The sequence below is a fragment of the Ammospiza nelsoni genome, chromosome 6, assembly GCF_027579445.1.
Source record: "Ammospiza nelsoni isolate bAmmNel1 chromosome 6, bAmmNel1.pri, whole genome shotgun sequence".
Taxonomy (NCBI): domain Eukaryota; kingdom Metazoa; phylum Chordata; class Aves; order Passeriformes; family Passerellidae; genus Ammospiza; species Ammospiza nelsoni.
Genome location: NC_080638.1, coordinates 47855241 through 47873670, shown reverse-complemented (window position 1 = coordinate 47873670; position 18430 = coordinate 47855241). Strand labels below are relative to the sequence as shown.

General features: G+C 43.5%; 1 protein-coding gene across 1 annotated transcript; it reads right to left on the bottom strand.

The window, feature by feature from the left end:
* Nucleotides 1-6090: 6090 nt before the first annotated feature.
* On the bottom strand, nt 6091-17700 carry CALM1 (calmodulin 1). Its single transcript, XM_059473767.1, has 6 exons — nt 17511-17700; nt 14569-14599; nt 13488-13631; nt 11304-11410; nt 9708-9843; nt 6091-9481 (listed from the first exon to the last, which is right to left on the bottom strand). Exons 1-6 carry the CDS (start codon nt 17511-17513, stop codon nt 9453-9455), a joined length of 450 nt encoding a protein of 149 aa, XP_059329750.1. The 5' UTR covers nt 17514-17700; the 3' UTR covers nt 6091-9452.
* Nucleotides 17701-18430: the final 730 nt, after the last annotated feature.

Sequence of the window (18430 nt, the reverse complement as noted above, 5' to 3'; positions counted from 1 at the left end):
AATCGGGTCTAATGTGTTTAAGTACAGAGTACTAAAATGACATTATTATAAATATGACTTCATAAAACTTCAAACTACCACAATAATTTAATATAAGTGCAATCAAACTTTATGTGACTTTTTGTGTGGGCAGACTTCTGCAGTTGAGAGCTTCTTGCTTGTACTTTTTCTGTGTGGGTACTCCTGCAGTAGTTTAGCAAATAGCAACTGATGTCCTAATCTAAAGCTGCCTATTAACAGAGTTAGGTTCAATGAGGTGGGATTTGTAGAATAGGTAAAATGTGTCATGATACATAAGAAGAGATGGAGATTAGGGGAGACAAATGGAGAGGAGGGTTGGTAGGAGCAAAGGGCTGGGAGGGATCTCTGTGTCAGACCCTGGTATAATTTTCCTCCCTGTTTCAGACTTATTCTGCCCCACATTATAGCCCTAAGTTGAAAAGACAATGCATTGATGTCTGCTGGGAAGAACCCATGTGCAAAGACTGTCTCTTATAAATCTGTCACATTTTAGATTCAAGATGGCTGAATATCAGTGGTGGATGAAGCGACTGCCTAAGCTTACATCTAGTGTGATTCTGCTCAAAAATGGACAGCAAAGCTCTTTGTGAGTGCAAGAAGGTATGAGAGTGGTGCAGAAGATATGAGTGGTGCACTCCATGTTTACAAAAGCCGTAACTCTTCTGAGACAAAAGCAGTGTTTCAGGGAAGAGGTGAGGCAGAGCAGGGGACCCTCACAGGCAGCACTGTGGTGGACTTCCAACAGCTGCCTCACCCTAGACTAAGTATCTCCAGCTTGCACCTTGGGGCAGCCTGAGCTGTATCTTCTTTTTTTGCAACCACAGCTCTCTGCTGCTGTGAGTCAAGCAAGTCAGGCAAGGCTCAGATCCACACCTGCAACCTGGGGCCTGAGCAGAGCACAGCAAAACTTTAGTCTGTGCCCTGACCTCAGTGATCACCCTGTCTTAGGCAACACAGAGAATAAAGTTGTTTGGTGAGAAATCAACTAATTAGGACCAAAAGTTGTGGAAATGGAGATCTGGAAGAAGGTACATCATTGGCAGCCCTCATTAGTGAGAGAAATAGATGGGTGCTGTCTTGGGCTGGGGTAGAGTTCATTTTCTTCATAGTTGCTCGTATGGTGCTCAGTTTTGGATTTGTGACACAAAAAATGTTGACAACAAAGGGATGGTTTAGCTATCACTGAGCAGTGCTTGCACATCATCAAGACTTTTTCAGCCTCTCACCCCACCCCAGCAGCAAGCAGGCTGAGGATGCACAAAGGGAATGCAGCCAGGTGAGCTGACTTAACTGTTCCAAGGGAACTGCCCAGAGAATCTGTGGATGCCCACCCCAGGCTGGATGGGGCATTGAGCAACCCAGTCTAGTGGAAGAGGGTTGGAACTCGGTGATCTTTTAGGTCTCTTCCAACCCAAACTATTGGATTTTTCCATCATAAGGTATCATGCTCAGCAATGAAGTCTGGGGGAAGAAGAAGGAAGGGGGGATGTTGCTGGAGTTATTGTGTTTGTTTTCTCAAATAATCATGTGGGATATGAAGCCCTGCTTTCCTAAGGATCGCTGAACACCTGCCTGCCTACGGGGATTAGTGAATTAATTCTTTGTTTTGCTTTATTTGTGCATGTGCATGATCTTTCCTGATCAAATTGTCTAAATCTCAACCCATGTATTTTCTCACTTTTATTCTTCTGATTCTCTCCCCCATCCCACTGGGGAGGGGAGAAAGCCAGTGGCTGGTGGGGCTGAGTTCCCAATTGGGGTTAGCCCATGACTGCAGAAATGAAAAAGGAGCAAGGACTGTGGGACAAGGAGACCTAGAAAAGTCTGAGAGGTACAAGCTGGGCCCAACATGGGTAGAGAATAAAATGGAGAGGAAGGGAGCAGGCAGGACAGGAAGAGAACAGGAGGTATGGGGTCATGGTTACAGGGAATGTGTGGAAAAGCTTAGGACCATGAAAGCACAGCTTCCTGCAGAGCTCTGAGCTGCTCCCTCAGTCCTGAATCCACCACTCCTCTGCAAATCTGAGGGCAAAGCTCTCCCTCCCATGCTGGGCTGGCTGAGGACGTGAAGGAGCTTTGCTCACTGTTCCTCAAGAGGTCCCAGAGGTCTGTGAGGAACCCCCTGGCAGCAGCTCGGATGGTGACTCACTGGGGTGTCACCATGATGCCACACAACCGAGTTTCCTGTGCTGGGGGTGTAGTTCTGCTTTCCCTTTTGTGGTAATAAATTACAGGATTGAAACAGCAATGAAAGTACAAGGTTATGCTGCAAAGCACAGAGTGCTGCAACTGAGGGGGTTTGCCACTTTTATTCCCCTATTCTCCTCTCACAAACCATCACCTCCACCAGCACCCCCCTACTTTGTGGTCCTAGCATGAAATTACCCTGTTTTCTTCAGTTTGTTCTCTTCCCTGCTGCTCTGGGCATGAATTGGTTTGGCACAATGAAAGAAATGCTGCATAGTTGATACATTTTCTTATTCTGAATGAGCAAGGCAACACATAGTGGGTGATATGGGGGCTGAAAGAAGGCAGCTGACCTGCTGGGCAATGCAGGCCATGGCTGCCCTGGAAAACAAGTGCTCCTGGAGCCCTCTGTGGGGTGGGATCGACCACTCAGACTCTGCTGTCTACAGACAGACGCCTCTTCCAGTAACATTGGACTGCAATGGCCTGACCCAGAGGCTTAGACTGGTTTTCAGACTTGAAAGACGCTCTTACTGACAAGGTGTCTTTGTAGCACACATAAGGCATGATTATGATTCTGACAAATGAAAATGTCTCAGATGGAACTCTCAAAAATACTGCTTTGGAATTCAGCGCACCTCGGCTCCTTTTGTTTGGGAGGATAAAGCATGTCCTCAATTCACTGTGTGTCCCTAAAAGAACACAGCATTTGTGAAGCACTCAGACACCTAAGAGCCATAAGAAAATAATAATTCTGACTTTGGAGCAAGGGCTGCATAGTGGGTAGTGACTAGAGTATGGATAGAATGATGAATTCAAAGGGAAAGTTGCAATGCAATGCTTAATACATGGATGGAAAGATGGTGAAGGCAGTATAGAATGAGATAAGACAGTGCCATGATGTTTTGCAATAGGCCAGTCTCGAGTTTCAGGGATAACCTTAATTGCTTGGGATTTTTTTTAAATTTGAGTACTTAATTTTGTAGCTCTAAGACCATTTTTTCTTTGATAGTATTTTCCACATGTGCAAGTGTTTAATACAGAAAAGAGTAATAACCTGAGCTACTTAAGAAATTACCTTCCTCTACAAATTAATTTGATGGAAAATAAATCAGCAAGGCTATTCTCACACTTTAGCTATGCTTTTGTAACTGTGTGATAGTGCAAGATATCTTCTTTGATATAAAAATCTGTTGTACTTACTGATTTAGTTTACTGATTGAATCTACTTGTCTTTAATTCAGCTGTGTAAGGTGGACAGCATCATACACACTGATTGTCAGGGCATCTGGTATATTTGTGTAGGAATTTTTATTTATTAATATCTAAAGAAAAAAAAATTAGTTATTAGGAAAATATCTATCAAATTTTATGTCCAAACCTTTGAGAAACTAATTTTGTTGGTGCTGCACAGAGATTCCTAGACAGCTAAATACTCTGGGCTAAAATTTCACTTCACAAGATAGTCAGTAAAGCCTCAATAAAATTGTGGTCATATTTTGTCTCCTCCTAACAGAATGTCTGGAGGAAATTATTATTTCAAATATACATTTTTTTTTAAAGCTGAGAACAAGCAGAGCACATTTGGCAAGTTCTAATCAGCAGCAGGATGACAGCTTTTCCAGGTTATTTTCAGGTAAATATTAAGTTAGCATGGAGCAAGGTGGAGCTATGGGGAGCCAGGAAAACTGCAAAAACTGAGTAACAGCACCACTGCTAAAAAAACCAGGGTGCTCACAATTAAATATTTATAGCCTTATGGATAACAAATACTCTGCAGGACAAGACTACAAAGCAGTCCCAGAGACAGGTATTGTTTTTACTCTCCCTCCATCCATTTCTTTCACCATGCCCTTTTTAAGAATACTTGCTACACTGACAGCATTATTATTGCCAATCCTACTGCAAACTAGTAAAATGGGGAATGCTTTTTAATGCCTTCCTATGGCTTTCTCAGTTGATTCAGTTGGTTCCTATTCAAATACTGTGTTCATTTTAAATGCCACAAATTTTAGAGCAAGCATGGCATTTGTTGAAGAATCTGTTTTTGAACTATATCATAATGAGAGATCGGGAAATAAATAATATTCAGAAATAATTTTGATTAATTTTTAGATTATTAGAACAGTTTTCATATTGTACTTCAACCACTATTTTAGGAGTTGTTTTTGTCAGGAAAACACTGCACTATGAATAATTCTTTCAGTATTTTGGTGGATGCTGACTTGTAAGGCTACTGAAACGAATGAAGCTCTTCAGAGGAGATCTGTGCAAGATTTCCCAGTCAATGAAACTTCTATGAAAGATCAAAACAAAAAATTACCACAAACAAGGCTGTGGTACCCACTGCCAGGCAGATCTAGTCTTGTCCCTCACCTACAGGGATGCTGGAAAGGACAACTTGCAACTTCTTTTTGAGGGTCACTGGTGGTAATGCTGGGAGACTTGCTTCTCAACTTTCTGTAGCATTGCTCCATGGTGCTGGTCTCCCCAGGGATGTGGGAGAAATTTAACCCCATGATATGATTTTTTGTATTAAATGTTTGTGGGTTTTTCTCTTGCAGTTTAACAACTGGAAGGCCAAAAGGGCTGGGTTGTGCTATGAAGTGCGCTCCTGCTCCTGGTTAGTCATCAGTCAGAGAGCAACACACTCATTTACTGCTAGATAACAACTCTGCCTAACCATCTATGAGACAGTAAGAGGTTTTCTTGGTGTCTATCTAATCAGCAGGTCTGCCTTTTATTGGGATACCTGTTCACTTCAGTTCAAAACCCAATTTATTACTATTAAAGAAATTACCAACTCTTTCAAATGTCCTCTGACTGCTACTCTAGGATACTCACTGATAGGGGGTCTTAAAAAACATAAAATCCACTAAGTACTTGAGCCTTCATGCAAAGTTTCTATAGTCAACAACATCAAGAATCTTTGGAATCCTAGTTCTTTATACAATTCATCATGTAATTCATTACTTCACAATCTTGTATTTGAATTTTTAAAAAAACCCAATATCAGTAATATTTTGGAATTGCAATGCTTTTAGGAAAAAAATCCCCACACAACTTGGTATGTTTCTCTTGCTGATTTTAAAGATCCACCCACTCTACTTGAAAATAAATTATTTGGTTTCCTAAATGTCAGTCAGGAGAACCAGGGCATCAGCCTTCCTTGCCAATGTTCACTCGATAGTTGTATGTCTGTGTATCAGAAGAACATGCTGTGGTTCTACCACGGTCCTGTGTCAGATTTCACTTAGCAAATTGAAAAAAACCCTAAACAATAATAAAACACCATATCCCAAGCATCACCCCCTCCCTCCTCCATGAACGAACTAACCAACCAAACCAAAAAAACCCAAACCAAAACAACACTATGAAATGAAAAGAACCCAAACCCTAACTGGATTGCAGCAAAGAAGTGTTCCACTTAGTTTCATGGCAGGGGATAAGCAAGCTGTATTGACTCTGGTATTTCTAACCCCTGAGACTGGTTTTAGTCTAGGATGTTGTCATCTGGGAAGAAGAATCTGCATTCACATCACACAGGTGCTGCACTCCAGGCCCAGGACACAGCCTCACCCTCTGGGCAGGGCACAGAGCCTGGCAGCCACAGCACTGTCCCCTGCCCACAGAGCAGCCCCACACCCTCCCGTGCGTCCAAGGCATCAGTAAGGCACAGGGTCCTTTCTTAAACAGGTTCTAGCATGTCTGTGCCTCTGGAGCTGTGCAAGTAAGACAAATGGTTGGGGGTTAAGAATTTCCCACATCAGTAACCCTCCCCACCCCTCACTCCAGCCCATCCCAGCAAACAGAACAAACACCCCATACCTGGAGATGTTTCCAAGCCTGAATTATTAATAAAATAAGCATGATAATGAATAATCTATGTTAAGCATTTTCTTACCCTTTATTTTTTCATTATGATCAGAAGAGGAATATGATTAACAGCAGTTTAAACTTTAGCAGTACAATTTCAGTATTAAATATAAAACTACACTGCAAGTTGATGTGTTTTAAAAATGGTTATGTATACTCTAGCCTTAAATTTATGTATCAAATACAAGTAACTCAATTGTTTCTTGCCTTGACAATTAACATATCTAACAGGTTTCAACAAGCCAGACATCCATCTTTTCCATTAAAAAAAATAAGCAAGCACACCAACTCTTATTCATAGCAAGAGGGGTAAAGACTCAACACTTTCCTGAGTGTTGTGCAAATAATAACAGGTTCAAGAAAGTCAGTTAAATAAATGTAATGATAAACCTAAAGCTAAGCTGGAGGACCTTTTGATTAACTTCATATTTCATATATTATTTGCATCAGTTGAGAGCAACATGAGTTACAGAACTTCCATGAAAACAAGCCACTTACAAGCAGGTGTTTAAGCTTGATCAGTTTATTAAAAGGATTATATGACACGGTTGCCTGCAATAGCAGGGGACTGGATCTGATGACCCAGGAAGTTCTTTCCAGTCCCATGTTTCTAAGCCATGCACCAAGTGTATCCAGCCCACACTTTCACATTTGGAAAAAGCCAAAGCCACACACACACACTCACAGGAAAAAAAAGTTTTAAAAAAATTAAAAAAGACCTTGATGACACCATTTCATTTTTCTAGTTATTCACTATGCAGAAGGGAACAGAGCTTAAGTCCTGTACAGAGGATACATTTACTCGAGGTTGATGTGGTACTGAAGTCAGTTAATAATTAGATACCTCCAGGCAGATTCAGTTACAGGGCATACCAACACTGCACACTGCCAAACAATTTCTAATCAAGCCAAGAACCTCTTGCAGGATGAGGTCTCTGCTAGCAAGCACAGAGCACACTGAGTAAGCTAAAAGCAGCTGTTCTTAGGTGAACTACCCTACCAACCATGAGTGAATGACAGATAGATGGTAAGAAGCATTTACCTACTAGACAAGATCTCTGCACACCCAGGCAGAAGTAATTAGTTCAGAGCTGCAACCATCCTTCCTACCTTGCCTGTCTCTTGAGTACGTTCTCTTTAGTAGCTAGTCTACAGAATCAGTGCAGCCATTCTCAAGCACTACTAAAGTAGTAGTTTGCAGCTGCTATGCAAGAATCTACTTTCAAATGGTAGTCAGACATTCCCATCATTGAGGCCAGGTTGCTTGGACAGCATTCACAGCCACGGTACTAAGCCTTTGCAACAAATAGATACCTAAGCAATTGCCTACATTCAGCCCATCTAACTTTTAGGCACTTGGTTAAGGTGTCTGGGTCGTTTGTCACCCAGAACTCCCCCCACCCCCCAGGGGAAAAAATAAGAATTACTGAAGGCAGGCAGTCTCAATTGCCTTCTGGAGGGGTCTCTTGACCCCCCCCCACTGAGCAAATCAAGTTCTTAACACACGCACCTCAGTTAGACAGGATGAATGGAGACCTGTATCTCTTCCTAGAGATGGTATCAATATTCCCCAAAACCAAATGCAATCAAACAACTACGGTTTTCAACCCATTACATTTGGAAACAAAAACTTAGTCAGTAATTATGCTGTAGTCCCTCCCTCCCAAGCATAAAAGCCTCCTTCCACATGGAGGCTCTGCTTAAAAAAAAAAATAAGAAAAAAGAAAGAGAAGAAGCATTCTTCTTTCAGACAAAGAAGAGTGCACACGGCTGCTTTGCCACTCATTCATGGCGAAGCTGAAGGATCAGAGAACACTTATTCAGAGAACTGGAATGACTAAGCACTGCTAGTGCATGCAAAGCAGAAGTAACAAGATTGTTTTTAAATTAACCCTAGTCCTCTTCTCCACCCCACAAAATTCATGCAAGTGTTTGAAAAGTCAAGACATAATAGCCCCGGTTTCCAAAAAGGCTTAATTTGGTTTTTTTAATATATACTGTAAAATGTCCTTTTGATTTCTTTCTGCGGGCAGATAAATGCATTTTTGGCATGTTTGAGAATCACAGATATCTATGAAGTCCATGCTGTTTAAATTCTTCCACTAGTTTTTATAACCTGTCAAAAAAACATAAGCAACCTATACATGTTTCCCCAGTATTGACATGCATGCTCAGAGCTCTCCACTGTAGTGAAATGAGGTGTTACTTCTGTGCTGATAGTTGACGAGTCAGCATTACACGACTTTGAGACCAACTAAATTAACATTGTCGTAATATGAAAGGCAAGCACAAGTTCATTTATTTATAGCAAAGGTCTTGGGTTACAGGAGGTCAGTTCTTGCCATCTTGAAAAGATAGGGGATAACTTATTGCATACATGTGCATTATAATTTAGCAGCAAGTCATTCATAGAAACACTTCCTTCCTACTGCTTTTTTGGTTTATTATCTCAATTATATATATATATATTTTAACTTTACAAAGCATTTAACACCACCTTTAAGTTAATGGTCTTTTATTGGAAAAAAAAGACTAGCATTTACAACTTGGAATGGACATAAACTGTAATATCTTGAACAGCAATGTTGATAGTTGTGCTGAAGTCCACAGGCTACTCCGCCAGCTCCAAGTCATGGTACAGAAGGTTTTAAAAATATGAGAGTCCAAAGATGCTCCCTTGGTGAACGTTTCTTTTAAAAATTTTGTGAACGGTAACAGCCTGACACCCGTTTCACTATAGTGCAATGCAGACAATGTTAAACCAGTATTTTAACACAGACATGCCATCCATAGTTAAGATCATCCTATTTTTGGAGCACACTGCTACGTACAGGAGAACCATTCAACCTTTAGGGCATTTTCTTTAAGTTTTGCATCCTTCAACCATTTTGCTGCATACCATCCTGAGGTATAAACCAATTTTAAAGTAAACCAGCTATGACAATTTATACTACAAATTGAATTAGAATCCACTATTGAATAAGAGTGGATCCTTTAGGTTTTTTTTTCCTTTTAATACACATGTCTGACTGTGCTCAATTGTCAAGCTGCATGCATGAAAAACTGGCCAGCCCAAACAGTGTAATAGTCATTAGCAAATGGAACTTTTGAGTTCACTAAGTGCTTCCTTTTTTTTTTTTATTTTCAAGGTAGTACAATTATTTATATTGTAAAACTGATGTTTAACTTTATCTTTTAGGGACAGGACCACCAACCATTACATGCAGTTTGTGGACAGAAGGTAATTTGACATTCAGTTTTGCTATACAGAAACAGAATGAATAAATGAACATTTTTTTTTTTGCAAGAGGTAAGTAAAAGATTCAATTTGATTCTTCTAGAGGAAAAAAGGTGTAAAGGAGGTCTCTTCACTTTGCAGTCATCATCTGTACGAATTCTGAAAAGATAAAAAGTCACTGTGATTTACTGTCTCCAGCATACTTCAAATCAAGAGTCTAAAACACAGTTGGAATAAAAAAACACTTTTCACTGCAGCTATGGTTTTGTCCACAGTAGTGAACAAGCAAATAACTACTATCACAAGTATTAAAAATTAATGCCCAATGCAACAGGCTCTCCTCAGACAGAATAATGTTTTTGAGTCAAGACAAGCATCTTTTTACCTTCATAGTTGACTTGCCCATCCCCATCAATGTCTGCTTCTCTGATCATTTCATCTACTTCTTCATCTGTTAGCTTTTCTCCTAAGTTTGTCATAACATGGCGTAGTTCTGCTGCACTGATATAGCCATTGCCATCCTATGAGAAAAGAGTTGCACAAGACCATGAACAACAACCCTGAGAGTGACCAACGTGGAAACTACAGCTAGGTTTCCAGTAACTGCTTCAGAAGCAGCCTTGCAGCTCTTGGGACAGATGTACAGACCTGGCACACTGTACACACTGCAGCATGTATCAGTGCCACCGCCTTGTGAGGCATGCATGACACCATATCCTTCCATACAATTATTGTGCTGCAATAACAACTGCATGCCTGACTTGTAGTTGTGATAAGGTATTTTTAATGTTTTTTAAGAGCTTTCAAAAATAAACAGACACAAAACCAAAAAAGTTTTTGTTTAGTCTCTTTTTGGCCTTTCTTAGGCAGCAGAGATCCACTTCCCCACCAGCAAGAATGAAGCCAGTTTTCTCTTGTGTTAACACTACCAGACTGCAGCTGACTATGTTAGGCTTTTCAGATGAGATGATAAAAAACAGATCAAAGAATGCATTTAAATTCTACTCATAAGGTGTTTTGAGAAGTTTTATGGCAAAATTAAAAAGAGAAATTCTAGAGTCTAGAAACACTTCTAAGCCAATGTCCCCATTTGCAACATCTAAACCTAGAGCTCACCCTGAGCCACTTCAGAAATTCCATACACTGGAAGAATACACTATCTTAGAGCAGGATATGGCCATCAGCAATATATAACTTACCTCAGTGGCTTTAACACTAACCTTGTCTGCAGAAATACCCCCATATTTTCAGCACAGTACTAGAGACTGACACCTTTTTTCTAGAAAAAGTAGTAGTAAAGTCTTCTTCCACACATGCACTTGCATTAGCTTTACAGCTGCACCAGCCACTACTTCACACAATTCTTGTATAACATCTGTCATGTTCAAACAACCCAAAGAGGAGAACCTCTGTTCTAAAAATCTGATATATGCCCAGCTATTCTTAAACAAGGTCAAGGGGGCTGAGCTCTTAAGTTTTCATGAAAGCAACCTCAAATTTCACATTTTGAAAAAAGAACATGAAATACTTCATGTCCCTCCAAATACTGATGACATCATCTTGGCCTCAAAATCTTCCATAGGGTAGTATAAAACCATGTGCACCCATGCAAATGTTTCCCTATTTCCCCCAAAGTCAAAAGGTAGAGAAAAATCTCCCTCCTCTATCCACATGTCTCAAAAAAACCCCACCCCGCCCCCTCCACCCCCACCAAGCATTAAGGTCTGCTAATCTCTGTTTCTAAGGAAAGGCCAGAAAGTTTTCCTCATGGATGAGCCTAAAGCTTAGACCTTGCTGTATAAAGCAAGTAGAACCTGGCTGCAACAGTTCTGGTTCTATACTCAGAACAATCTGTTATGTTTCCAATTCCCCTGTTTCTACTAGAGGACTCTTTCTCCTTCTAGAAAAGAAGAGAGAAAACACTAAGGAAAATACAGACATCATTATTGCTTTAGAAGAGTAGCTGTACTTTCAGTAATACCTTGTCAAAGACTCGGAATGCCTCACGGATTTCTTCCTCGCTGTCTGTGTCCTTCATTTTTCTGGCCATCATGGTTAAAAATTCAGGGAAGTCGATAGTGCCATTGCCTTAATAAAAAAAAACTTCCAAAAATTAAACTTCCAAGCTTTTCTTCACAAAAAAAAAACAAACAAATATTTGGCATTTGACTTAGCCAGGGACAAGATTGCCAGATGCTCTGTTAACTGTCCTTATAGATGAACTGGTTCCTCTCTCTATATTGCTACCACTGCCTTTTTGCTATTGTAACACGCAGCAGCCACTCTGTTCCAGCACAAAATCAACTGCTGCCTTCTTTCAAGGACAAGCCACACCATTTGCCACCAAACCCACAAGTAAAATGCCAATTTGATGCATCAAGGTTAATCAATAACAACACTTATTTTTACTTCAAATAACTCCCACAAAATCAACCTTTAAATTTTTTTATAATCTCTCAATTGTTGAGTCTTCCAGGAAGAACACATATTAAGCTGCCATTATAATCCAAGGTTATCTAATATTTGGGAACATCACTCATAACTAAACTGTAAATACTTTTTTCTTTCTAAAAATTAACTACCTTATCAACCAAAGTTGCACACAACAAGAGCAACAAACCATTCTAATGGGCAACAAGAACCTGCAAATTCCAGTGACACAAGAAAAGCTGACATTATTTGTTATTACTGATAAGCTTAGCTGTAGGTGCTCTTACAGGTACTTTACTGCAAAACTGAAAATCCCTGCTGACATCCAGGCCTCACCCCTGAGATTAAGTTCTTCATTCAAAGCAAAGATTTAAATTTCAGGCTGCTTAAAGCTAGAGAAAAAGTGGTGTGGTGAAGAAACTAGATTTGTATAGTCAGGATTCAGCTCTATATGCCAAAAAGGCACATTAAGTACTTCACAAAACCACATTAAACAGTTCACTGTTCAACTAAGATCTACCCATTGATTTAAAGAAGCATACAAATTTATTGTGCAACTAATTAAGTTTAAGAAAATCCTTGCATCCTAGGGATTCCAGCCTAAGCCATACACAGCTATTTATCATCATGGCCAGCTTTATGCACCAGTAAATATGAACACAGGTCTCGCACTCAGTTTTGAAAACAATCCCAATGAACATGCAGAAGAATAGCAAAGCATTCTGCTGTAACCCAAATTTTAACAGTTGGGCAGGCACACTTATCTGAAGTCCTCAGTCTCCTTCTGTTTTAAATCCACCAGAGCAGCATTTGGTCTGCAGCCTAAAGAAGCTACACAAACTCTACATACCACTGCAGACTTATCACTTATCAGCTTCTGCAAAAACCTAGCTGTTAAAGTCAACTTACACTTTTTTAAAGAAAGTAGTTTACTTATATGGCCTGATAATCCAGTAATTTATACTCTTGCCAATATACTTTCACTCTTCTTTTACAAAATGGTTAGAGAAAGATCACTATCACAACCAACACACATGACTAGAGGCTTGACATCCTTGAGCAGGGGAAATATTATTCCTTTTTAAAACTGGTAGCCTAGGTGGAGTTCAGAAACACAAAATGTGTTTCAATATGGGCTCTCTGGTGTTCCTTTTAAATAATTTTGTTATTATTTTATTTTTTATTATTCTTTAACCTAATTTTTATAATTTATTATTTATTAACCTAATTATGTTATTATATTATCCCTTGATATGGGAAGGGTTTTCTGCCTTTACCTCCAATAGCCCCTCTCTATCTATTAGGGATTTAATACATTAGATTATACACTCCTCCTGTTCTGCTGAACTTCCATTGAAAACACTATTCCACTTCTAACACATTTTTGCCTTAGCCAAAACCACAGGCACTGGTAAAACTATGGGCTGACAAAGCACATACAGAAAAGTTGGATGGAAAGACAGGTTAATGGCAGGGCAAGTCAGAGAGCAACAAGAAGCCTGTGACCCATAAAATATTAAAGACAAATAGCATAACTTTGTCTCTGCCCATTGCCTGTTTTTAGTCTCATGAATACTGAGATATAGCATCTCTGACATCCTTCTGAGTTTAGAGTCTATGCAGCATTTTGAACCTGCTCTAAGAGCTCTATGTCATGGTCTTGCAAATGCAGTTTAAGCCCAGGTGTGAATGTCATACAAATTAGAGATGATCACAGCACCTTCCCAACACTTACCATCAGCATCTACCTCGTTGATCATATCCTGCAATTCTGCTTCTGTTGGATTTTGACCCAGTGACCTCATGACAGTTCCCAGTTCTTTTGTTGTGATAGTACCATCACCATCTTTGTCAAATAGGGAAAAGGCTTCCTTGAATTCTAGAGGCAGAAACAGTCCCAGTGTTTAGAGACATCACCAGCATGAGAAAAACCAGACTAAAAATACACTCTACTGACAACGCCTGGCACAATTCTAAGAAATATTTTCTTTTTCTATCTAACTGTCCCTGTATTGAGAGAATTAACACTCTCAAACACAAATAAATTACTTACAGTACCAACACATAATTTTCACAATAAATTCAAACTTATTTCATGCGGCTATTTATCTGCATTTACAACTCTGTAATTCATTTCCATGCATCTGCATCTTGCCTGAGGCACAGTTGCTCCACAAACAGCAGCTGTCTGAAATAAGGAAAAGGAGCCACTGGGTTCCCTTAACAATTAACAGACTTAGAGGAACAAAAGCATTGTCATTTACCACTTATTTTTTCAAGCCAGCCACAAATGGGGGACTGGTCTCCAGAAGGTCAAACAATGCTTCCTTCTCCTGACCAGCCTGAGTTACAGGCAGTTTATTAAAAGATTTATTTAAAAGACACTGGCTTGTAACAATGTGCAATAAACCAATCTGAGGTTTATTTGTTACCATTTCATTTGTAATTGATGTTCACTCTATTAAAGAGTACCTAGGCCTCCTTTGGCTCTAAGTAGTTCATTTGAGTCTAGCAATTATTTCTGTTTGCCAGAAATCTAGGAGAACTTGGCTCAAGTCTGAACATCTAAAAAAATATCATTATCTGTAGTCCAAGGAATAAGAAGTCTAAATTAAGAGGCAATGAACCAGTAATCTTCCAGAATATTTTTGTCTAGTTTTTTTTAGTTTGGGATTTTTTTAAGTGAGTGTTTTTCAAAAGTGGTAGTACAGATTTAAAATTGTCAGAGATGTTTTTTTCCCACTATGCTTGAGATAATATATTTTCTTTTAGTCACAAGAGCTAGCAAAAAAAAAAATTATCATCAAAACACTTACCAGCAATCTGTTCTTCAGTCAGCTGATCAGCCTACACGAAGAATAGAACATTTTAGAATGCTGTTTACCGCTAGCTCTGTCAAGCCATGAGGCACTTCCTTTCAATTTCAGAAGCGATTTATCATTACTTTTATCAAGTCATTTTCAAACCCTGGAATTCTGTCCCTGCAAGGAGACTGCACTCACCTACACCATGCAGCTGTTTCCAAAAGCATACTGGCTAACTTGGTTTGAATTGCATATGAAGAACCAAACACCATCCTGCAACGTGGCGAATCAGATTGTGTGCAGTGAAGGACACAGGGCAGGCTCCTTGCAGTTGGTCAGAGAGGCACAAAACGCCCCATGCCCTGTGTCTGGGGGTGCACAGCACACGCCACTCGCAGCAGGGCAGCGCGGGGGCACCGCACACGCGGGGGCTGAGCGTCGCCCACGGCTCCAGCCCTGCCCTCCCCAGCTCACTGCAGCAGCCTCCAGCCCTGTGCCAGCCCCACAGGAGCGGCTCTGCTGCAACGGTACAAGTTACAGCTCTGTGTTACCCAGATGTTCGCCACCTCTGACTAAGAAAATCATATCATTTTTCCATTCAGCCAAGCAGTTTAAGGTGCCTTATCCTGACATTCAGGTTGTTTATATATAATTTTAAGTGGCAAGATTTGAAATGCCTGTTTATGATCTGTACATCAAGGGGCACTGCTGCATACAAAGGTATACAGGTCAGGGTAATCACAAGGGCTTTCTAGAGCTTGACTGTGATAGCCACATCCATCCAGAAGCCTCTCCCTATGTATGGGTAGAGCATCACAAAAAGCTCCAGTTTGGACTCAAAGGAGCTAACTAGTTCTTTATAGAAAAATATGTATTTTCCTAGTAAAGAAAAAAAAAGGTAATTTTACATGCTTAATCATAGATACTGAAGAATACAAGGTAGTAACTTGTTTTAAACACATTTTACTGGACTGTTTTTACAAATAGAACAGAGAATTTTGTAGGTCAGAGAAGGTAGCCATACCCTTCTTGTCCTAAAATAATAAGTATAAAAGCCATCTAACTGCAGCAAAGAGCAACAAATACAATGGAGAATTAATCAGCTATGCAATGTTAAGGGAAAAGGATAGGGTTGAAAATCTTCTCTATATGTTAAGAAAAATACACAGATGTCATCTGTAACTAAGTAAGGGGTTTCTTTTAAGCTCTGTATGTAATGATTAAACAATTCCCCGCATGCAGTGTTGGAGGAAGGAGAAAAGGGTAAAATAGCTAAAGACAGTCTTCTTTAATAACTGCAAAAAAGCTTGTGCTCAAAATCCGCCTCGACTTCCTGCACGCTTTGTGATTTTCCAGAAAATACGAGGTTTCACTTAAAGATTATCTAAGGAATTTACATAACAGACTCACTGCCCTGCAGAACAGGAAACAGAGCCACACCTTGGCAAAAAACCTCCAGCCCACAGCACCAGTTCATTGCCCATTATTCAGAGCTCGCTGAACGTTTCTAAAATCATATTTCAAGTGGAAAAAAAAAAAAGGAACAAAAAAAACCCCGCAAAATAAAACTCCAAAACCTTCGCACACCCGGTGATGCCCGAGGACACAGCCCAACCCTACACTGCCGAGGGGTTCACCTTCCCGAGCAACAGGCACAGCCATTAACTATACCCTAAGCACAGCCACAGGACAAAGGTACCCAGCCAGGGCTGGAGCCATCACCCCACCCAGCCAAGTCATCAAATCCTGTCCTGGTGATGTCAGCCCTCTCCTACGGGAAGGGGAGATGCAGAGGCAGGGTCGAGGAACACCCACATTACCAAAAAGCGATTAGAGGTCAATCTGCAACTGTTTCTCCGTTCTCGTAGGAAGCGAAAAACCGCCAGGAAAATCCCAGCCCTTCATCTCGCTCTGTTTTGGGAGCACCCGGCAGATGATGGGATGCGCTCCGGCGGGCATCGCCCGGCCGGCGGGGCGGGAGGCTCGCAGCCCGCCGGCGCAACAGGCGCCCTTCCCGGCCAGCAGCCACCCACTGCTGCAGTGCGTCCCCGTTTCCCCTCCCTCCCTCTCTCTCCAGCCGGCAGCCACACCACGTCCTCATCATTCAACCGCGAGGTCGCCCGGGCTCCGCGGCCAGCTTTCCCTCCCCACCGCCTTTCCTCCAGCGGGCGGCTGGGGCAGGAGTTCTTCCCCCTCAGCCCCTGGGGAGAGGGGAGGCTGCGCCCCTCCCGCCCCATGCAGGAGCTGGGCCGCTTCCAAGCGAGCAACTCGCACAGCGCCCCGGTCCCCGCGGCCGGGGGGTGCGCGGGGGCCGGGAGGAAGAGGAGGAGACATGATGTAATGCAGACAGCGATGGGCTTCGCCGCCGCGGCTGCGTTTTTTTGGGGGGGGACTGGGGAGGACGGCGGGGGCGCAGTAGCTGCAGCGCGGTGCCCTCCCCCGGCCGCCCCCCCGCTCCCTGCGCAGTGCAGCTGGTGCCGGAGCCGAGCGGGATCCTCGCCCGCAAACCCGCGCCCCGCCCCGCAGCGCGCCCTGCCCGGTGCTGGGGCCGTGGCCCCGGGGAGACGAGCCCGGCCCTTTCCGCAGGGGAGGGAAGGCGAGGCGGGGCGGGAGGGCGCGGGGCCGGGGCGCCCACACGGCAGGCCCGGGGAAAGGGGAAGGAAGCGGCGGAAGAGGAAGGGCCGCAGCTCCGCAGCGATCCCGCGCAAGGCGGCGGGGGGTAGGGAGAGGAAGAGTCCGCAGCCACCAACCCGCTCACCCCGCGGAAAGCCGGGCGGGAAGGGCCCCCGCGGGGCTCCCCCCACCCCCGCTCCTCCCCGGGGACAGCCCACCTCCACCAACACGACCGTCCCCAGCCAGCTCTGCAGCGAGCACACCGCGCACCAGCCCCCGCCCCAGCCCGGGCACCGCGTGCCGGTCGAGCGAGCGAGCGAACGAACGAACGAGCCCCCTACCATGGCGCGGCGGCGGCGGCGGGCCCGGCGGCGGCTGCACGAACTGCGCGACCACGAGCGGCGGCGGCTGCTGCCTCCTCCCGGCGCGGCTCACAGAGTGCTGGGGCTGTGAGCCTGCGCCGCCCGCTATATACGTGGGGCTGTATCCCTCCGCCGGAGCGGGGCCCTTTTCCCTCCTCCCGGCGCGCTATGTGCGAGGCGACTGCGGCGGGCGGCCCTGCCCCCTCGGCGGCCCGGCCCCTCCCCTCCCCCGGAGGGGCCGCTCCCGCGGCCCAGCGCCCCCAGAGGGGCGAGGGCAGCCCGGGGCCGGCCGTGGTTCTCCTCTGCCGAGCGCTGGAGCCGGCGCAGCCCGCGGGGAGCTGCCTCGCCGCCGGGTCCCTACCGGGTCCCCACCGGGTCCCCGCCGCTCTCCGGGCTGGGACCCCCGGAGCGGGGGCATCTCGGCCAAGTTGGTGCTTTTTGTATTTTCTAGACAGCATCCCTGCCGGCGGGGCGGGCCTGCGCTCCCCCGGGAGCCCCGAGCGGCACCTGGGAGAGGATGATGGCGCGGGGACGGGGAAAACGTTAATAAAGGACTCTTTTTTCCATGACAAGACGTGTGTGACGGCGACTGTAAAACTAAAATGTTGAAGGGAGCACAGCTGCCTTTTTACTGATCATAGGGCTTTTGTCAAGCACCAAAATCCACGCGACGGCGAAATTTAATCCAGAATCGGATCGTCTACAACTGAGGTGTCACAGCCTCTTCAGAAGCCTGCAATTGAGAGGCAGCAAAGGCATGTCCTGATGTCAGAGTGTTTCTTCATTTCTTCCCTGTCAGCTCTGAGGATTTTGTCCACACTGGTAATAACCCCCAAAAAATACTGTAGTGTTCACACTGTACCTCCTTTAACACGCATGGAAGCACAAACATGGACCCA

Excerpts from the sequence above, each read along its gene's own strand:
- CALM1 (XM_059473767.1), bottom strand. Across the intron at positions 9,844-11,303 it reads CATTCCGAGTCTTTGACAAG|GATGGCAATGGCTATATCAG; the intron begins GTATTACTGAAA and ends CTTTTCTCATAG. Across the intron at positions 9,482-9,707 it reads TGGGCAAGTCAACTATGAAG|AATTCGTACAGATGATGACT; the intron begins GTAAAAAGATGC and ends TTATCTTTTCAG.